Source organism: Watersipora subatra, chromosome 4 (genome assembly GCF_963576615.1).
Source record: "Watersipora subatra chromosome 4, tzWatSuba1.1, whole genome shotgun sequence".
NCBI lineage: Eukaryota > Metazoa > Bryozoa > Gymnolaemata > Cheilostomatida > Watersiporidae > Watersipora > Watersipora subatra.
The window spans coordinates 15,928,589-15,949,979 of NC_088711.1; the positions used below are offsets into that span (position 1 = coordinate 15,928,589).

Below are 21,391 nucleotides of genomic sequence, written 5' to 3' on the forward strand. Positions count from 1 at the left end.
TCTGAGCATCACTCTAGGTTCCTTCTTAATGGTCCTGAGGTTTTAATTCTCGCACCTGATGATCCTTGTTGTGACCTTGACCGAAGAAGGGACTCAGCAAGTATATAAAATGAGGCTGCAACAGTTAGAGAAATTTAAACAATGTTTAGCATGTGTCAAGCTGTATATTGCCTCTGTATGTACTCAGGAGGATAAAGAGCAAAATTGTAGCGGTAGAGTTCTAAGTAGCCCTTATTGTTCACACCTGTCCACACCTGCATTATAGTATCTCTGCTCCAGATGCTGAGAGTATTGGCACCTCAGATACCACTTCAGATGAAGCTAATTCTGACCTTGATGATGATGATGCCGATGTCGCAGAGTTCTTCATCAATGCTTCAGATTTATCAGACAGTGAGGGATGATGCCTTTTTTTCGCAGTTAATTTCTTTTTATGTCATGTAGCAAGAAAAGTATATTTCGTGTTATATTTTAATATATTATGTAATACTCAACTCATTACATTATTTATTGTCAAGGATATAGACTGGACTGTAGTATCAGAAGTTATGTTATGATTTGTCGCTGTCTCTTTTGCGAGAACTTGTACCAAACGATAAACAAGTGCCAAGTCTAATTTGTATTTCTCTATTGGTAAGTTTAACAACTATGATAAAAAATGATCTCACTAGGTGTCATAACAAATTAGGCATAAAATGGGCAACATCAGTCATTCGCTGTCGGTGAGTTTGAGGATGAATACCTTCATCTAATTCAGGTACTTGCTGTGTCAGACACATCAGGGCTGACATACCACTAAGTAGCGCATCCAGTAGAACTGTTAGTGTAGACTCGGCTGGTTTGCCATTCTATAACATGCATACACTTGATTATTACCTATGTAAGACGTGTACACGATTATCTATGATATAAAGAATGGTCTCGCAACAGTTCACCTCGGAAAGGGATGCACTAAATTTCAACAAGCCTCTAATTGTACATGCTGAGAGACTAACATTCAGCGCCTTACACACACACGCACGCACGCACGCACACACACGCACCATATAACTGCAACTCACATGCACACTCACACCCATTTCATAAGCATCACAGCTTATGAACCTGCGATAGAAGTGAATTTTCAATCTGTTCTCACTTTGCAAGCTAATAAAGGTACAAGTTTACGGAATCATTTTCAAGGTACTGGTGATTTTTAACTCTACCATTACAGTTTTTTATTATTTCAATCTACCATACTACATGTAGATGATTATTTTCAGTAAATTACCGTGATAGCCTATTTTAGGGTCATAGAATAACAGTAACAAAGTGCACAACTTACATAACTTGTTAAGTCATCACCCATGGCAACTAGAGCATCTCCCATGACACTTAGATAAGCTGCCACATCCATCGGCTCAGTCTGGGTGACCTGCAAACATCATCATACGAAACATCCATCCGTTAACAACACCCACAAACGAAGCAAATTTTATATGATGAATGAAATTTATAATTTCTACAAATGTATGCATCAAACTACAGGTAACAACGACTATACTTAGACGATGCATGGCATGAATCTCTTGCATCAATTTTCAATGCCAAAGGCTTGACTGCAGTGATGCTCCTGGCTAGAAAACATTGCGTTGTATGTGGTATTATTAATCAAAGGTTATTGTTGATTGGAACCACAGTAAGATGAATATGGTATAAATAAACTGCTTCGTTAAAGGTGCTGTTGGGCCATGTTCAGATAATACAATCCATTAACATCGCATTGTTAAGCAAGCTTTTATATAGATTCATCAAATTCCAGGTCGTTGAAACACCAGTTACAATTTGGCTAAAATGTACATGAATATTTGGTCACAGTCATTTGATTACGTATAAAAGGAATTACACATATTGTTTACTAAATGCCCGTTAGTAACAGTCATTTGATAACGTATAAAAGGAATTACACATATTGTTCACAGTCATTTGATAACGTATAAAAGGAATTACACATATTGTTCACAGTCATTTGATAACGTATAAAAGGCATTACACATATTGTTCACAGTCATTTGATTACGTATAAAAGGAATTACACATATTGTTTACTAAATGCCCGTCTGAATTTCTAAACGCTTAAACCAAGATTTCATGATCAATTTTTGGAGTAATTTTTTGATGGTGCCATCTGAAGGTTATAACAAACAATGATCGGCTCAAGCAATGAAATATATCGGACTATGCAAGCAAACATACAAATAAACGACCGAATTAACACCACTAACTCAGTTATGTGTAGTTTACAACAACTCTTGTACCTTATAGACTGGTGTCAGGTTTGTCTGGGCTGTGATATGCTTGGGAGCAGTTGCTGTGGGCTCTTTTACTGGAGTTGCCTGCTCGGACAAACAATTGTTTCGTTGCAGTGATGCGATAGCCTTTGATCCAAGATATTTGAGAGAGTCTTCTGTCTTTGGTGTACCATGCGTAGCCAGTCGTTTAGCTTTTCTGTTCCATTGCTAGAAAGTTCATATGAAAAAAAAGAAGTTTGTTACTTTCGTCTATTCAGTGTGTGACCATAACAGGCAGCGACTGGTGGCCAATGAAATATGAGCCAACTAGAGACTCGAATGGACTTCCATGCAGAGCGAGAAATCACCTTAACAAATGTTTTTTTTCTCACATTCACCTATACAACGATGAAATTGTGTCAGCAGTTTGAAATAATGTTCGAGGTGCTTCATAAAATAATTGTAATGGTGCTGGGAAACCACAACCTCTCTACCGATTGCTTTGATAAATAGTGGTTTTGTCACAGCAAGTTTTCAAAGCTATCTCATGATGGGCCAAAAGCTGTGACATAGCATTGATTATTCAGTTTGAAAATTACTTAAGCTTAGTTAATTATACACTTCACAGATACAGCGTAGAAGTGTATAGCAGTTCTGTGATATTACACTGACTAACCTATCGATTGTTAGCTACTATAGTAGTCTGGAAGTTTTTACAAAGAGAAAGCAAATAATCCAAAAACGTAATACCTATGCTTTGCCTGCGTCCTAGCAACTTCATGACAGTCGTAGTTGTAATGTTAACTCCTTAGTTTGGAGTTGTTTGTTCATGTAATAAGTAATTTATTTGGAGTTGTGCCCACATGATAAAATAACAAGTACAATGGACCCTTGCCATACGATTTTAATTCGTTCCAGTTTTGGCATTGTAAGGCAAAATGGCGTATAGAGGGGTATAGAAACTCATAACGATTATCTAATGCAAATACCCCCTGATAAAAACATCAAATTTTTATATTTGTACGCCCATATTAAAAATTAGTAACAAAATAGTATGTTAACCTGAATAACGATAGTTACCCACAGTAACTTTAGTGTATTTAGTGATTATGATCTGCAATAAAATGTAACATTGCAATGTACTATGAACAGTACATACTGTAGGGAGTTCTCACCTTCGAGACAGACATATAACATAAACGTTGAATTTAGCTTACTAAACACATAATTGAAGCCAAGTTTTAGTTTGCATTTTACTAAACTTCAACTTTGTCTCCATCCAAAGTTTCACTATAACAAATAACGCTGAGCTGAGAGAGAGAGAGAGAGAGCGTCATATCTCTTTCAGGCATTGTGGTAAGGATTTCGGCAAATAGCATGTCGGCATCTTCGTTATTCCGATGCATTCAGCACACCGACTGCAGAATTTGAATTTTGAGAGAAATTTTTGTTGATGTAATATGGCGAAAAAAATTTCGTATGGCGGAGGATGAAAAAACATCTTGTTCTACATAATAAGACAAAAGGACATAACAGGAACATCTTAACCTAGGGGTGCACTGTAGTAATTTTACGTTTGACTCGCTGTCAGATGTCAACAGCCTCACAATTAATGGGTAGTCTAAAAGGATTGTTTGAGCAATAAATAAGTAAAGAAACAATGTAATTAAATTTTAATGTACAAACTGGATCATAACTACTTTTACACACTACAATAATCAAGTTAAAGCTAAAAACACCTTTGGCTAAACTGAAGTTTTTTTTTACAGATTTCGCTTGTAGAAGACCACTTACATTTTTTTCCTTTAATGGTATAGACCACCAAACCTCACCCAGTTTTTTGTTCATAGCTGCAAAACCTGCAAAAGATATCACAGCATTCTCTGCAAATCCTTAACATGAATGTGAAAGCGCATAGTAACCATCATAGTGATGAGACAACTCCCCAATAATGAAATGATGTCACTCATCACAGATGGCATATTTCAAAATCTTCCACATTTTTTGAAGATTTATCTATACAATCCTCCAGCTGACAAATCACATTAAAATGTGAATTACTGTTATAAAGTTATAAAACTGTTTAAAATTCTCATATAACCTGTTGCTTATACGACTTTGAAAGAACATAAAGATTGTAGGTATCAAATAGCAGGTCTATTTTACACTATACATGGTAATGAAAAGTGGACAAAAAAGAAGCAAACTGACAAACAGCGACATGCCAATATATGTCACCATATCACCATAAATTTATGAGACATTCATAATCGCACTACAATTTAATATAATAAACACTTAGTGTTTCGAGGAATTCCACTTAGACATACTGTCATATCAGTAGTATGCTAATGTTTATCTTTCGTGATCCATCCATCGATAGCATCAAGATTAACAAAAGTCACTCCTGATGTTTAGAGCCAGAAAAAGAGGTATGCTGGATCTTATACAAACTACTGCATATAGTCACTGGTTCTCAACATTCCTGCAGTTCCACCAGTCTTGCTTTTTCTACAGTTCTTGTACGTGTATAGTATTGAAGAAAACTTATCTTACCATGAGCATCTTTCAAACAGCATCTATTTGATATGCAAAAATGCCTTTCAACCTGTTCTCAATTTTCAACATCTTAACTTCTAAATCTTTCTTTTAATTCTCGAGCTAGTGATGGCTTTTATAGCCATCACTAGCTCGAGTATAGCATAACTGGCTTTTATAGCCATCACTAGCTCGAGTATAGCATAACTGGCTTTTATAGCCATCACTAGCTCGAGTATAGCATAACTGGCTTTTATAGCCAGTGATGGCTATAAAAATGGCCATTATTGGCTATGAACCAGAGAGAGAATATATTAGATTGGAACAAATATTTGTAACTTACTCATGCCAGGAAACTGGGCCTGTAGTTTTGTTCTGTAACTGTTACACCACATGGTATATGCTGTCGGCATTCTATTTCGTTTTTTCTAAAAAAGACAAACAGACAGAAGTACCAAGAACTGCAATAAATATAAACGATGAAAATGCTGTTCTAAAATAAATAATACAAGTGTAATACTTCAAATATAACACAGCTTTACCTTTCCCGCTTTGGATGCTTCCTGCTTTGCACGTGCAGCTGCCGCTTTCTGTTCTGCCTTTTTGGTTTCAAAAAACTTTGCAGCTTTATTAGAGCTAAGATCAGCGTCTGTGTCAAAGTCACCATCAGCGAACTGTGTTAAAAAAGACCATGGGTACATAAACATCACCAAGTTAGCTCAGGTTTACGAGTTCTTGAGCAAATTGTGCGAAGAAATTGGCAGTTTACTGCAAGCTATTTTAGGCCCACCACTCAGGGGTCCATGATGGCGATCTACAGAACTTAATCCTCATGAAAATCATTATTGGTGCCCGAAAAAAACAGCGCTAGCAGTTTGCCATATAGGCCGGCACAGTGAGCACACATTACTCAACGTAACGGGATTAATAACAGGAAGTAAAACTGAGCAATGGAAATATTTGAGAGCAAGTAATCCAATGCAATGAACTTTTTCTGTTGATTGTGTTTTAGCTAATTGAATGTTCTAAAATTGATAGATAACACGCTTTCTACAAGCTAGTAACACTTTTTATATGAATGATTTGTACTATAACTAATGGACATGCTGCTAAACATTAAATAGACCATGACAGGGACCAAAGTTGAGGACCTGATATACAAATTATCTTTTTTAATACTTTGTCTACATAACGGGGTGATGAACGTTTAACTGCAGACTTAAAATATCGAAAAGGTCACAATACGTGTACACTAGTCAAAACTCTGGCAGATTTTACTAAAAATTGGATCAGCTCACTATTAAGTATACAGTAATTTTGCTCACCAGCCAATCGAAAGCTTAGTGAAAAACTGTTCGTATTTCACATCTGAGACAGCAAATCTGTTGCTAAGCAGCAAAGACTTCAATATCCGGTAAACGTGGTTTAGGTTCACAATGAACAATGGCCAGCTTCATTTTCAAACATGATCGGTAGTTCAACTTAGTATATTAACAAAAGATTAGAGTACGGTTTAAGAGATGATTGCTACACCAGGTAACACCAGAGAGCAAGATTAAAAAGGAAAAATACCAGACAATTATACTTCGAAGTGAACTTCACTTGAACAAAAATAAACTACGTATTGCAAGAGTTTTAAGAATTTGAAACATTACAACTATATTCACAAATCCCACTTTGTCATTGTCTGTCTGTTTGTCTGCATGAATGCTATTTGCTTCAACACTTTTTAGTCGATTTCATTCAAACATCACACACATATGCTCCATGCTCTATGAAAGGTCGCTAAAAATATTTGGTTTTGAAACTCTATTTGGTTCTTGAAAATCGGCCTCTTGAACACCCACCTGTGGGTGATCGAATATGAAAGAAATTCTGGGTTACTGCGAGTCAATATTATTTACAAAGTTAATGCTCAAACTACGAATATATTTGTAGTAAGTGGAGTCTTGTCCGTACGCAAGGTTTCAGGAAAACTCGCTATAAAAAACTACACATACATTTACTTTGAAATATAACCTAACAATATAATCAAATGTAACTACTCATGTATACTCATACTTTGCAATGCATTCACTCTGAAATCTACTTTGTATGTTAAAACAGTCAAAATATTAGCAACTACAACTATATAAGAATACGCTGTTATTCATGACTTAAAAACTCTACGCTGACACTTCAATAAGTACTGCAGTAATTGGACACGGCGGTAAATAAAATTATGAACAAAAACGAAAATATATGCGAGAACTAAATTCATAAAGAGGTTTTCGTTGTTGCTACGTTTTAGACACATGCAAATGGTGCTGATATGTGCTGCAACTTACTCTAAATTACTCTGACTTACAGTTTGAACTAATTCTGCTGATATAGTTTTTATTATTTTTATACATTTCACTTACAATTTTTTCCATTTTTGTCAGTCACCTACAAAATTGCGGATGCTTCGAACAATTTCAAATGTCGGATGTTGGAGAGCACAGAGTATGTTAATTGAAAGATTTATTGGAATTTGCCATCCTAATCTTGAAAAATTCATGAGCCTGATTGTGCAGTTATTTTATCTTGAAATATTGTTAGACGACTTTTGCAATCAACAAAATGCCCAGAAATTTAAAACACTTATTTAGCAAAATGGATGTGAATATTTAAAAGATTTTTCTAATAGAACCAATTGTCAATAGAACTGACGACCTTTACACGTCTACAATTTAGTTTAATTTAAAAATCTTTAAATTCGTTTAAATAGGCGCTATTTATAAAATATTTTCAAGAAAATTGAAATCTCACTATATTCCTAGCAATAATTATCAGTCTAAAACAAATTCATACTTATCACAAAAAGCATTATTGTTCCATTAAAATAAACAGTGTTGCCAAGCAACATCCAAATAAAATCATTCATCCTTGACCTTGTAGCTGAACTCAAATTATTGCTTCGAGCTGTATGTGCTCATAATCAATGAGAATACAAATAACAAATGAAAGAGAAGCAAATCACTCGTATCACCAATAGGTGTGATCACCTTGATTGCTATTTGGTTGAAATGATTATCGACTGAAATCTAATAACGGAATACCAGTTAGCGTGCACATAGCTGAACGTACATAGAAATTGGAGTCTAAAACTAAAGTTAGAGCATCCTGCCAATATGTCAACTTGCACTGAAATCAGAAACTTTCGCTATTGACAGTATTTTTACCTTAGCTGGTAACTTTCTTTGTCTCTTTATAGGCGATTGTGGCTGACTTCCATCAGCATCATCATCATCTGTAATCAGTTAAGTCAACTCATCTTGACATCAGCTCCATTATTAAAACTGTTGTAGGCTGGAGTGAGTCCCTTAGGAACACACTGTGATTCACACTGTACATTCAAAAACTAACATAACAAAGTAATAATCAACATCTAAAACAACTACTAAACAAATTAACTCAATTACATTTTTGCCAAAAAACCAAAGTTTAAAATTAATATGGGAGGCATCGAAGTCTAGATCAAATGCTTAAATCTAAATACCACATGTGAGACCAGCTTGACTATAGATGCATTCAGCGGAAATGATTCTTTTGTTATTTGTAATAAGAATATAATCAAAAGTGTACAGATGGATAGACAAAGGCTAATAATAATATAGAGGTCTTTACCATTGCTTCACCTTTGAGGCATGAAAACAAAGTGTAATCCCAGCAATATGTAGATTCGAAGAAGGTTGTGATAGAGATTCACAACATAACTTACTCTAACTTCAAATTGTTAAATTTTAAACTAACTTTGTTTATAAAAATTTTTTAAGTTTTCATATTTCTTACATTTTAATGTTGATATAACCATAATTATTATAGTTTAATTATCCTCACATTCGCTTCTGAAACTGCAGTGTTTTGAGAAGCATTAAACATTTTATTTCGAAGAGCTTTGAACGCAGAGACAAATATTGTCTCAAGTTTCACATCATATGTTGAGCAATCCGTGCGCTGAGTTGATCCTAGCTATAGGTTTGTCTGTATAGCCATGTATCATCCAGGAATATGTTTATTACATACCACTGCTCTCAGAGTCCTCATCAATATCAACTTCGACATCTGTTGGAAAATACGGTTCATCATCTGTATCTCTAGACTTTTTACTTGTAGGAGCTGGATCTGGAAAAACATACAATAAACCTGCTTGCTGTATTCGAGTAAGTTTTACAACTTGCTGGCAGCGAGAATGCAAAGGTAAAACATCACATATGGTATATAAAATTAAAGTCGCAAGCTGAAAAGAACTTATTTACTGCGCATAACTTGTGTGAAAACCAAACTCAATTTGGCCCTGTAATTCAAAACAATCATGATAAAATCGAGACAGGAATTGCCCACCCTCGTCTTCACTAGTGCTCGGAGCTTTCTTTCTTTTTCTTCCGGGTTTCCCAGGAGTCTTAGCCTCATGACTTGTGACGACTGTATTTGAACTCTCACCTTCTGGTCCCTTCCCGAACTTAATAGTCAGCTTGGGAACCAAAGGCTCAATAGTCTTGGCCGCGTGTTCAGATGTTTTAGGTTGTTTCTAAAATAAACTTAGCGCTTGATCCAGCTAGACCGAAAGTAAAACTGTAATTCGTGAAAGAATTAGCTTTGATAAGAAATCTAATTAAAAAAATTGTAAAAATAAATTATGTTTATGTTCGAGTGACAAACAAACAGTCGTTAGTTTTTATTAGCAAATCACTTACGGTAATAGAAACAAGTTATCTGTTCTACTGATATTACTAGCTAGTAGTGGGACAAGGTTATCTGTTCTACTGATATTACTAGCTAGTAGTGGGACAAGTTATCTGTTCTACTGATATTACTAGCTAGTAGTGGGACAAGGTTATCTGTTCTACTGATATTACTAGCTAGTAGTGGGACATGTTATCTGTTCTACTGATATTACTAGCTAGTAGTGGGACATGTTATCTGTTCTACTGATATTACTAGCTAGTAGTGGGACAAGTTAATCTGTTCTACCGATATTACTAGCTAGTAACAGGACAAATTACAAATGAGTTTCTTTTAACAATGTTATGCTTGGGGTAAACAACAACATAGAAAAGTGGATATTTCTATTACCAATTAGCTCTAAGTTTAAAGGTTGACTTGCAACAAAATTCACATTGCAGTTATTTGGTATCAAAAGGTTCACCATGTCTTAATCTGCTGTGTTGCAGGTGCAAAATATGTGGAAATGTGATTACAAGCTTTTAAAAGCTCAAAAACGAACAGTTAATCGCAGCCATCACGAAAACACTGTAATTTGGAATCCCTTTATTTCGATGACGCTCTTAAACATTGTAGTTATTGTTTTGATACACGATGTTATTACGTGAATTGAAAGGCCAATAAAAGGCTTGATATAAAACGTAACGTAGCACTAGTTTATGACAAACACTTCGGGTTTTACAGGAAAGCCCGTATCAAATATAGATGCTCGCTACTTTACAGTTTTGCTTCGGCTTGGTCTAATCATCTAGTCGCAATCTGATCATGTGACCCGTACATCTTGCTAAATAGCGCAAACAATTTCTGCAGCATTTTTCGACTACTACTGGTGATCAACAGGCTCGTCATGTTTATCAGAGGATGATATGCACTCCTTCGAGCTAAAGTTGAAAAATTAAACATTCTTATGGTGGTTTTAAGATATCAGTGCTCAAATTGACAACATTACAATGATGATGAAATAGACGTGTAATGGCAATAGACATGGTTTTATTGAATGCGTGAAGTATATTTGTGAAAATATTTCGACGAATGAGGTTGCATGAAAGTGCAAACAGAAGCCATCCTGTTCAACTATGTCCCTTTTGAGCCTTTTCATAAAAGGGTTTTGATACCAATGAAATGTAATGTGAATTTTGTTGCAAGCCAACCTTTAAAAGAGTTTTGCTGCGTGTAGCATGTATTCTAACAGATTTACTTTGTACCAGACTCAGTCCTATTTAACTGATTTGTTATTGAAGTGATGAACTCATTGGATCTTTTCTAAAATTATATGTTCACTACTCCATATGCGAAAGCCATAAGCGTAGTACCATTTCTATTTATGTTTATGGTGAATAGTCTTACACTTACCAGACAAAAAAGGTAAAAAATATACTTAGCGATTGTTCAACAGTCTAGTTTTCATAAAACAACTAAAAAAGCAGTGAATGCCTTCAAATCTATTTTCCCAGACTAATTTAAGAGATTTTGTATACCTATATATGCAGCATGTAGGTAACATGTTGATTAACACTAGAGATTAACACTAGAGATTAACATAAACCTTTACGCGGAATAACTATACAAAGTATTTGAATTTTCTGTCAGCGATATTTAATTCTCCCGCATGTATCACTCTCTTATCTGCTTACTATTGCATACTACCGCATACAGATACACTTGTATATGTTATAATATGTACATGTTAAAATGTACTAATAAAGTTTAACTGTTGATCATAGATTAGAAAACAGTAAAATCAGACTGGCTTTATGCTATAATGTAGTTGTGGTATAAATTGTGCATTGTCTGAGAATATCAAAATCTATGTATAAAATATAAAGATTTAATGCAGCAAGCGCGAAAACTAAATGGGCATATTTTGAAGAGATGGCGACAAAGCTTTGTTATTTTTGTGTTGTCAACATGCCATATTTTGATTTTATTATCAGTATAATATGGTGTATACCATCATAAACATTGTTAAATGAGCTAATATTAAAACAGTATTCAAAACCAAGTTAATATTTAAGCCAAATCTACTACATCAACTTGCTAGTCATATATAATTTAAACCTAACTGTTGTTTTTTAAAGACAATGCAAAAGTAAAAAACAAAGAGAAGAGGCAGAAAACCTCGCAATTGTTTCAAAATTATGTCTAATTGTTTCCTCATTCCTAACATATCTATATACAGTGAAACATGGATAACTCAAAACTTCACGGGACCGAGCGAAAGTGTTTGAGTTATCAGAGCGTTCAAGTTATCAGAGCACAGTCACAAGTGAATGTATTTATCAGTAGATACATATACAAACTACATGTATATATAAAACTAAAGTATAGGTTGTTTGTTGTAAGTTAAAAGGCATCTGATGTAGAGTTTTAAAGTATTGATCAGAAAGTATAGATATTTTTATACACTTGAGATTTGTGTGTTGTTTTAGGTGATGTGACTGCCAGAACTTTTTCAGATTAAAATTGGCAAAACCTAATCGCGGTTAAAATGCTCAGAAAACATTTTTTCTTCTGAGTGTTTTACTCGAGATCAATTTTGTCAATTTTAATCTTAAAACGTATTGTCAGTCACATCACCTAAAACTACAAACAAATCTTAGCCCAATAGAAAAATATCTATTCTTTCTGATAATTTTTAAAACTGGACATAAGTAAACATTTATGACCAATGCGAGAAAGCATGCTTTACATCTGATCAGTTGTTTCATTTAAAAAACTTATCGAGTGTAGTCTGTGACAAGGTAATTTTTTGACAAAGATCTACAGTGTGACTTATTGTAGAAATAGATTTTAAACAGTTATTATAGTCCTTAAAACCTTGTTAGTCTTTTCTAACAAAAATTGGCCCATCGATAGGTACGCCTTCACTACGCACTTGTCTAAACCAAGTCAATAATACACCATCCAAATCATCGTGCGACGTTGAACGATCTCTTAGCCTTAATGAATTTTGGTCACATAACGATCTTATTCTTTCTTTTTGTTTAATCCATGTTGACACTGTACTTTTTGGAAGATTTTCTCTTTTTGATAAGGCTGATAGCTTTTGTCCTGCTTCGATTTCCTCGAGTACTTTAAGTTTGTCAGAAGGTTTTCACGCTTTTCTCTGCTTGCATGATGCCATCGTAAAGTGGATGTCTGTTGTAGCGGACGCCAAACCACGAGCCTATTTGTGACATTTTATCTTTATGTATCCGCATAAAATCACTGTTACAATATGTATTTTGCATGCTGTGTCTATCTTTATTAAATTTTTATCGCTAATACCTTCTAACGTTTATAGCTTGGTCGTAACTAAGTGAACGTCTTAGCGACCCTATTAATCATTTTTATACGATTTCTTTTTCGGTTCCATTATACGGTACGGGGGAAATTATATGTACACTATACGCGTATAAAAAACGCTTTCGTTAAGAAAGCAGAGTGGTCTCAGCTCCGCGACTAGTGGAAACTCCTTCGAAACAAATTGAACGGAAAACACGTTTGTGAATTCGGCAAAAAACTGTTCGAGTTAATGGTGCCGAGGTCGAGTTATATAGAGCCATTTATCGTTGCATGAGAACGGACCAAGCAAATCCATTCGAGTTAACCATGTGTTCGATATATCCGAGGGCGAGTTATCCATGTTTCACTGTATATATAAATGCGAGTGTTTGTCTGTCGTTCGTATGTCCAGTTATAGCGATAAAGTCTTAGGAACAAAAAACTGCTTCATACTGGAGTTGACCCCGGCAACCACGGTTCTAGAGACAGGCATGTTATCCACTACCGAGGCAGCCCTACTAGCACTACTTGTCATCATATAAAATAATTGTGCACATACTTATTACAGCGGTTAAAATACTCACGCTTGAAGCATTTGTGAACATTCTATTGGTTACTACTAGTACGCTTGATGATCATGATTGCGTGAGAGATCAAGACACATAGCAATTATCAGCACGGCTCTTATTATAGTAAAGATTTAGACTAGCTCAAGTTACTCCAAATTACTGAGTAAAGAAACTTATCCAATGACAACTACATTACATGCCACTGTTTATCCCTGGTATAAGCTGTTTCTTAGTACCCGTGCAACGCAGACCATTCAGTAGTCTTTAATATGATAAGACCTAAAAAAATGACACCATAAACTATTAGATATAATCTATTGTCAACATAAAAAGTAGTCTAGAGCTGATCTGATCAATAAGTGATCGCTTGATCGTCGGATAGCTTTTGTGCTGCTTGAGTTGGGCAGATGACTGTGAATAACCTCAAAAACCTCTATAGACTCACTGGCACCCAACAATCAAATGAAATTTAAAAAAATCATTTAATTAAACCATAGAATATCTAGTAATTGCACCTTTTTACGCAGCTTTTACAGAAGAAAGTTTTCTTACCTTATATGGTTTTCTATTGGATGCAATTGTTTCCAGCTCATAGGTGAGAAGTTTCGACGATTTTTTACCTTTTCTTTTAGGCCGTGCCTCCATTCTTCTTTACAATCTTTGTTTAGCCTATTTAATAAACCGAGGGTTCACTCTACAAAATTTTAGCGGTTACAGTTAGTAACTAACTACTGCAATAAAATGAGATAATGCAAAAGAATTTATGCAAACAAAAAGATTTAATACACTAGAAATTCCACTGTCATACAGCCCACGACCAAAGTGATATTGGAAAAAAGAAAGGGTACTGATGGTTGAGAAATGCAATATTAGCAGTCAAATAGGATAACTGCAATGGTAGCTGTAATGTACTGAGTGTTATTATATACAACAAATAGCAATAATGAAAGGAAAAGATTATATGTTTATATCTCTTCTCCTGCAAAAAAAGAAATGCAACATTGGCCAATATTAGAAGTAAAATGCACTGATATTATTAGAATAACCAATATTATTTATATAGTAATAATAAAAAACCAATGCACAATTTTATTTACATTTCAAAACGGCATAGCTAACAATATCACGAAGTTGCGATATTTATATAGATTTTTAGAAAATCTGTACTACGTCGTCATTGTCCTGTAGTCATCCAAACTTATAATTAATTATTGCAATAATCTCATTAGAACCGTTAGAAAAAATATCATCGTCATGCCTTTACTTACACTGCGTTAGATTTTTAGAAAGTCTGTACTACGTAGTCATTGTTCTGTAGTCATCCAAACTTATAATTAATTATTGTAATAATCTAATGAGAAACGTTAAAAATATCATCGTCATTTGCTTTACTTACTGTATACTGCGTTGGACATCAGTTAGAATGGGAAAGTATTCAAATGTGTTGGCAAATGAAAATGAAAAAATTGAAATCGGCAAAAATGAAACGATTTCTGTACTCCTATGTTAATTGCCAAAACTTTCGGCAGTTCGACAATGCTATAGACTGGTGAAAAGTGCACGTTATTTTTTCGTGAACTGCGCAAGACTTCATCGTTCTATTATCTGTCCCTCGGCGTTTCAATTTTCGGTCTTAACTTTTATTAAACCAAGCTTTTCAAGTGTTTTGTGGCGATTTTTGTTGAAATTAATCTGTCTATTTGTGTATAATCCGATCAGATGGGTAAGTTTTAAGATATTATCGACGGTTTACAAAGACTTGGTAACATATTTAAATAGGTTTAAATGTGTTTTGTAACGTTATTATACTTTAACGACTTTACATAACGATGCTTAAATTTGTTGATGAAATTTCTTGACGAGGGTTCGTCTCATTGTTGATGAAGAATTTTCGTAAGTTGTGTGCACATGCATTTATCATAAAAACTCCCACACTTCACTCCGCTCGTTTGGTCGTGGGATTAATGACATTACAAAAGTTTAGCTGAAAAAATAATTTGAGGCTGAAAATTAGGTAAGAAGTTAACATATATTGAACCTGATGCTAAAGACTAGTTAACACTGAACACTAAAACACTGGTTCACTAGCCAACACTAGTGAACCAACACTAGTGAATATTAGTGAAAAATTATCTGAATACGATAGTGAGGCCAGTGAGAACAATACATAAATAGGAATAGCCTAGAAATATAACATTTGTTCAGTGATAGAACGAATAATTTACAACACCAAGTACAAAACAGCATCTGTGCATTCTGAAGATTAGCACAAAAGGATCAAAGCAAAACAATTAATTCATCCTTGCAATAACAGTAAAGGAATACGAGATGTCAGAGGTTATGAATCAAAGTCAAGAGCCTGACAAGAGCCCGTCAGAGTTGCTGATTAGCAAATATGTACAGTCAAACCGATAGACGATTCTGATGTTTGATTTGACATGTTCTATTCAGATACATGCTGGAGATCAGTGCTCATCTGACATCTATTTCACTAGATCGGTGAGCATGCAGAGGCTTTAGTAGTGGATTTTATATGCATTTGTAAATTATCCATAAGGTAATTGCTACTATAACACGCTTTTTCTTGTCCCATTTTTTTTAGCTCTTTAGTGACTCCAGCTGCTCAGCAAGGGTATTATGGTAAAACCTCTATTCCAATGCAAGCTTTATTTAAACACCACCTCTGTTAGACTGCCACTTTGACATTTTTTGATTTTTATGAACCCATAATAAGAGTGATCAATAGAAATGTTCAAAAAATAGTACTAGTAGTGATTCGGTTACATCAATAACAATTAATTCTTTTGTGATTGCTGTTCGTCTCGAAGTTCATTCTCCAACTTCAAAGCTTACGGTTATTCCTTTAAAACTTGGAAACCAATGCCATAGAAATGATTAATAACTGTATCAAGCTAATAGTAGCTCCTTGTTCAATGCGGTCTCGATACATCGGCCTATGTGAAAAACTGTTTACAATTACAATGGAATCAGTACTACTATTTTCAGACTATAACTTGTGTTGAGCGCGCATATGTCTAAAGGCTTTTCATTACTTTCGTGAACAGTTTTTCAAATAGCAACAGGCAAAGGTTTACTTGGCTACACAAATTTTTGGATGCTAATATCAACTAGCTCAGCAGTGCAAAAGAGTTGAAGTCAAAAGAGGCTGTAGCAGGTCCATATTCCCTGGGGCGACTGGGCTGCTAAGCTGCCCTAACTTTTTAGTAATTTTTGGTGGCTAAATACTAAGAATTGCAGTCTGAGGTCATTCACTTGGAATTTCCAACAACTACATGTAGTTTACTAGCAACTAGAACTCTATATTGTCTCGGTGAGATCTCGCCAAATGAGTGATCTTGTGAGACTTTCTTAAGACTTGGAAACTGAACGAAGACATCCAAACTTGCATTTTCCTTATCATATAAAACTTAACGTAGAATCAAAACATCGACGAAAATCACTATGGGGCAATAATCTTCTAATATTACACATATAAAAAGATATTGAAATAGATACAGAATCAGTTGTGAAATATTTCTGCCATGAACACATTGACAGAACAAGAGCTATTGCAATAAAGAAGTAATAGCACTTGTTCTGTCAATGTTCCTTATAGAAATCTGTAGAGCCATGAGCTTTGTATCGTTCGTTGAATAAAAACGTTTGCCTACCATGAACCATAAACATATTTATGTAGATTTTGATGCCTACAATTGATTGCATTTATGCATACTTTGAGTTTTGTTGATGCTTAAGAGTCCAGAGCTTCAGGGCGCTGCCTCGAACCCCATTGGGGGGCTTACACCGCCCCCACACTCCAGGTGCTCATAGCTAGTCACCTAACATTTGCCACTGCAACTAAGGAATACAGGCCTGCGCTGTAGAAGGTATTGAACAACAAGAAGATAAAATGATTCCAATTAAAAGCAACAATCAGAATGCAACCTGCCGAACAAACAATTCAAATATTTTTTTTCAAAAGTGCCAATTTTTGTTTTTGCATGTATTATAATTATGGTTTGTTTATGTCACTTGTTCTTGAATATATGTTTGTAGCATTTGATGGATCATTATTATATAATTTATAAATATGCAGCCTTATAGCAAAGTATTTGTTAGCATAATAGCGTTTATTTAAATTCAACTTACTATGGATCGATGTTCATAACTCCTCTTCTATTGCACATAAAAATTCAATTACTGAGCCAAACTGTAGCAAACATATCAATGAGTGCAATGAGCTCTAATGCAACATTGCTACATCTATATATATAAATCTCAGTGTCTATCCATCTGTTATTCAATCGGTGATTCAGTCTGTCCAGCTATAGCTGTTAAAATCATGGACTGAAGAATCCGTAACACAGAAGATTTGATCTCAGAACCTCCCTTTCACCAGGCAATAGGCTAATCAATTGAGCTATGCGAGATGCATTGGATTTAAGGGGCAATATGAATGGTTATCTAGGTCAAAATAGCATAGCAACTCTGCATTACGTTACGGTGCAACGTCACTAAAACTTGCTCTCATAGCTCTTATTAGTAAGTTTAGCAATACGGGTACTAGCTCGGCAAACAATGGCAATATGGCAAACAACTACATTACCTGCCACTGTTTATAAGCTGTTTTAATACCTTTACAACGCCTGGCATTCTGCTAGTATAGTGATAAAATAAAAAATACACCTTTAAAATTAGAATGAAATAAAAATTGAAAGCTCTAACAAATTGCAACACAGGTTATAAGATAATCATATGTTAATTGCAAGCAATAGATATCAACTGATAGAGACATTTCTCAGCTTCCTAATGCATTTTTATTTAGAGATATACAACTAGGAAGTAAGTTACAGCAGTTTTATCGCACCCAAAAGGGTTAATTTCGCTCCGTTTAAAAGATAATGCAAAAATATAGGCAGCATTCGCTTCGCTCGCAAAATGATTAAATATAGCTTTCCAAAATTCTGACAAGCTATATCAAAAATATAATGCCAGCCTCTATTTGGGTGCCACCTCTAATATAACGTCACTCAAAGGGAAGAGAAAAAAATAGACCGTCATGGAGTTTAAATAAAGGTTTCACGGTATCTTGGCAGAAAATATTTTCTCCTAGAGATATTTTTTAAAAAGTACCTGTAATGTTCTGTGTAAATCATGTTAGAATTATCACCTCATAGTTCTGTGCATTTTATTTTGTTAGAGTTGTGTGCCCAATGTGTTGTAGGTGACGCATTGTTTCAAGGGTAGCGCAGTTTCGTTGTGTGCTTCCTGTTTTGAAAATGACGAGTGAGTTGATTGGAATAAACACAAGTTTGAGAATTACAATAGAATACAGTGACTTGATATATGACACTAGACATTTAACTTGAAGCAGAATCCGGCATTTTCTGACGACAAGGATGTCTGATCCTAAGGATTCAGCTAAACATGGTAATTATAGTATGTCTGCTTTTGGAAATGGTGCAGGAAGACAGGTTGGTTCACAAGGATGCACTGACATGCAGGTTTTAGCAAGCCTTCCATGGACATTTTTTAACTCTCTCGGAGAATCTACCATTCGGTATCACACATGGATCAAGATGTATGAGAACTTTGAACTGATTGGTCGTATAGCCCAGACTTTATCTCAAGCTTGGGTCACAAGGGATCACGTGTGTTCTTCAACCCAAAGGTTGCTGATGGAACTCTGGAGGCTGCTAAGGCTGTGGTAAGGGCACGTTATATATCATCTACGTGTGAAGAGATTGAAAGATATGAATTCAAAGCCCGAGCACAGCTCAAAGACGAATCAACCAATAAATGACTTCGTCACCGAGCTACGGAAACTAGTAAATGGCTGTAATTATAGCCGTTATGGAGCTGATTGTGAGAAAGATATGTTGAAAGATCAAATCGGGGAGAAAGTTGAAAGCTCTAAATTATGTGAGAAGTTATTACTGCGTGTGAATGATTTGAACTGACAGTCCAATAGAATGACTTTACAACATACTATTGACATCAAATGACACCATATTGACACCATTGAGTCAAATATTTTTCAGGGTAATACAACTCTAGCACCAGGTAACATTACTGATCTCTCAGTAAAAAGGTTGAAGATGAAATCAAGTCTAAAAGACAGCTAAAATTAGATGTAACTCATCAATAGCGTGTTATGCATGTGATGTGTAGGTCACATGTCTAATGATAAACAGTGTAGAGCTAAGACTCGAAGATGTAATGTGTTCAAGATTGCAGGTCACTATGCTAAGAGTAAGATGTGTAAGGGTAAGGCACAGTGTAAATGTATCAATGATAGTAATAGCGGTTATGTGCAAGCATTTTTTATAAACAGCAAAAATTCTGGTAGACTATACTTTACTGCTAAAGTAGTCAGTATGAGAGACCCTACCTGTTTTTCAGAGTACAGGTTTCAGATTCACCCAGATGCTAATGTTTCATTACCGCCACACGATCTGTACAGTACTCACTTCCCTGATGAGCTGGTTTCCACCCCTCGAGCCTTGTTTGACTACTCTGACAAGGTGATTTCCATGACTGGTTGTTTTGAGGCTCAGGTCAAAGTTCAAGGAAAGGCATGTAAAGACCTTATTGTAAATAGTAGAAAAGGGTGCTGCATTGTCAGGTCTAGAAGTAATGAGACCAACCAGTTTTGATATCAGTTGTGTGAAGCAGATGAAAGATCGGCCAAAGTTCATCCCTAAGAGGGGCACTAAGTTTCGACATAAAATAAAGTTGAAGGGTAGTAACTGATCAGTAGTGTGATATGCATGTGGAGTTGCAGGTCACATGTCTGACGATGAACAGTGTAGAGCTGAACAATAAATGTAACGTTGAAAAGCTCGTAGAACAACTTACACCCGTTGTTTAGGAGTATTGTGCTCTACTGTATGCTGTAGACAAGGTCAAATCTGAGTTGAAGTGTCTGAGTCTGAAGGTATGATTGAGGCGATTGATTCTTCTGAGTTAGTCTCACCGCTAGTATTTGTTGGTATAGACTTCTCTGGTGATATAAAAATATGTAATGATTTATCCACACCAAATAAGAATGTTGTGGTGGATTGTCGTCTCTTACTACACAATGAGGAGCTGGTGCATTCTATGAATAATGCTAAGATGTTTTCTAAACTCAATTTTAAAGCAGTTTACAACCAGATTTCGCTGTCAGAAGATAGTAAAGATCTTACTGCCTTCATTAGTTCCGAAGGTTTGTTCAGGTGGACAAAGATTTTGTTTGGGTTAACTAGTGCTTCGTCGTTCTTTAGTAAGTTGATGAGCAAAGTGTTAGATGAGTGCCACGAGTATTGGGTGTGGGGTACTTGAATGATATATGTGTATTTGGATCTGATCAGATGTCTCATGATCAAAACCTCAAGTCAGTGATTAGAAAATCGATGATGTAGGTCTTCAGTTGAACTATTCAAAGTACAAATCGAGACAGTCGAATGTGCAGTTTTTGAGGTGCAGGGTTAGTTCGAAGGGTATTCCCTATTAGAAGACAAAGTTCCCAGTGTGATGTCAAAGGAAGTGAAGACAAAATCTGAGCTGCAGTTGTTCTTGAGGTTAAATCAGTACTATGCTCATTTCATTCCATCCTTATCTACATTGACAATGTTTCAGAGGTCAATGTTACAGCCTGAGTCAGAAGACATAACATGGACCGATAAAACTCTAACTGCTTTCAATGCAATCAAACAGGCTATGGTTTCCATAGCCTGTCTTGACAAACTGTTGTTTTTTGCGGAGTTGTCCCCCATTGAAGAGGGCAAGCAAAACAACAGCTTCTTTACAGCCAGTAAAGATTTTGTCTAAGGGGGTTGAGAAAGTTGGTATAGACGTAATCGGCCTATTTGTGATTACTTCATGCGATCAGAGATTAGCCATGACTCTAGTAGATTACAAGAATAAATGAACAGAAGCATCATTTATGTCCAGTGCCACATCTAAAAATATCATATGCTTCTTGGAGAGAGTATTAGGTCGTGAAAGTAATCCTTCAAAACT

At 35.4% G+C, this 21,391-nt stretch overlaps 1 protein-coding gene across 2 annotated transcripts; it reads right to left on the bottom strand.

The window, feature by feature from the left end:
• Positions 1-520: 520 nt before the first annotated feature.
• Positions 521-19,028, bottom strand: LOC137394705 (HMG domain-containing protein 4-like). Of its 2 annotated transcripts, none has more exons than XM_068081474.1 (11): positions 18,942-19,028; positions 13,940-14,081; positions 9,174-9,360; positions 8,859-8,954; positions 8,012-8,079; positions 5,351-5,482; positions 5,152-5,236; positions 4,065-4,129; positions 2,298-2,498; positions 1,325-1,414; positions 521-848 (listed from the first exon to the last, which is right to left on the bottom strand). In XM_068081474.1, exons 2-11 carry the CDS (start codon positions 14,030-14,032, stop codon positions 675-677), a joined length of 1,191 nt encoding a protein of 396 aa, XP_067937575.1. In that variant the 5' UTR covers positions 14,033-14,081; positions 18,942-19,028; the 3' UTR covers positions 521-674. The 2 variants fall into 2 exon arrangements, with proteins under 2 accessions (XP_067937575.1, XP_067937574.1); XM_068081473.1 differs by having other exon boundaries at positions 8,856-8,954.
• Between the last annotated feature and the right edge of the window lie 2,363 nt (positions 19,029-21,391).

Excerpts from the sequence above, each read along its gene's own strand:
- LOC137394705 (XM_068081473.1), bottom strand. The coding sequence starts at position 14,032 with ATGGAGGCACGGCCTAAAAGAAAAGGTAAAAAATCGTCGAAACTTCTC. Across the intron at positions 8,080-8,855 it reads TGAGGACTCTGAGAGCAGTG|ATGATGATGATGCTGATGGA; the intron begins GTATGTAATAAA and ends AACTGATTACAG. Across the intron at positions 5,237-5,350 it reads AAGCATCCAAAGCGGGAAAG|AAAAAACGAAATAGAATGCC; the intron begins GTAAAGCTGTGT and ends TGTCTTTTTTAG.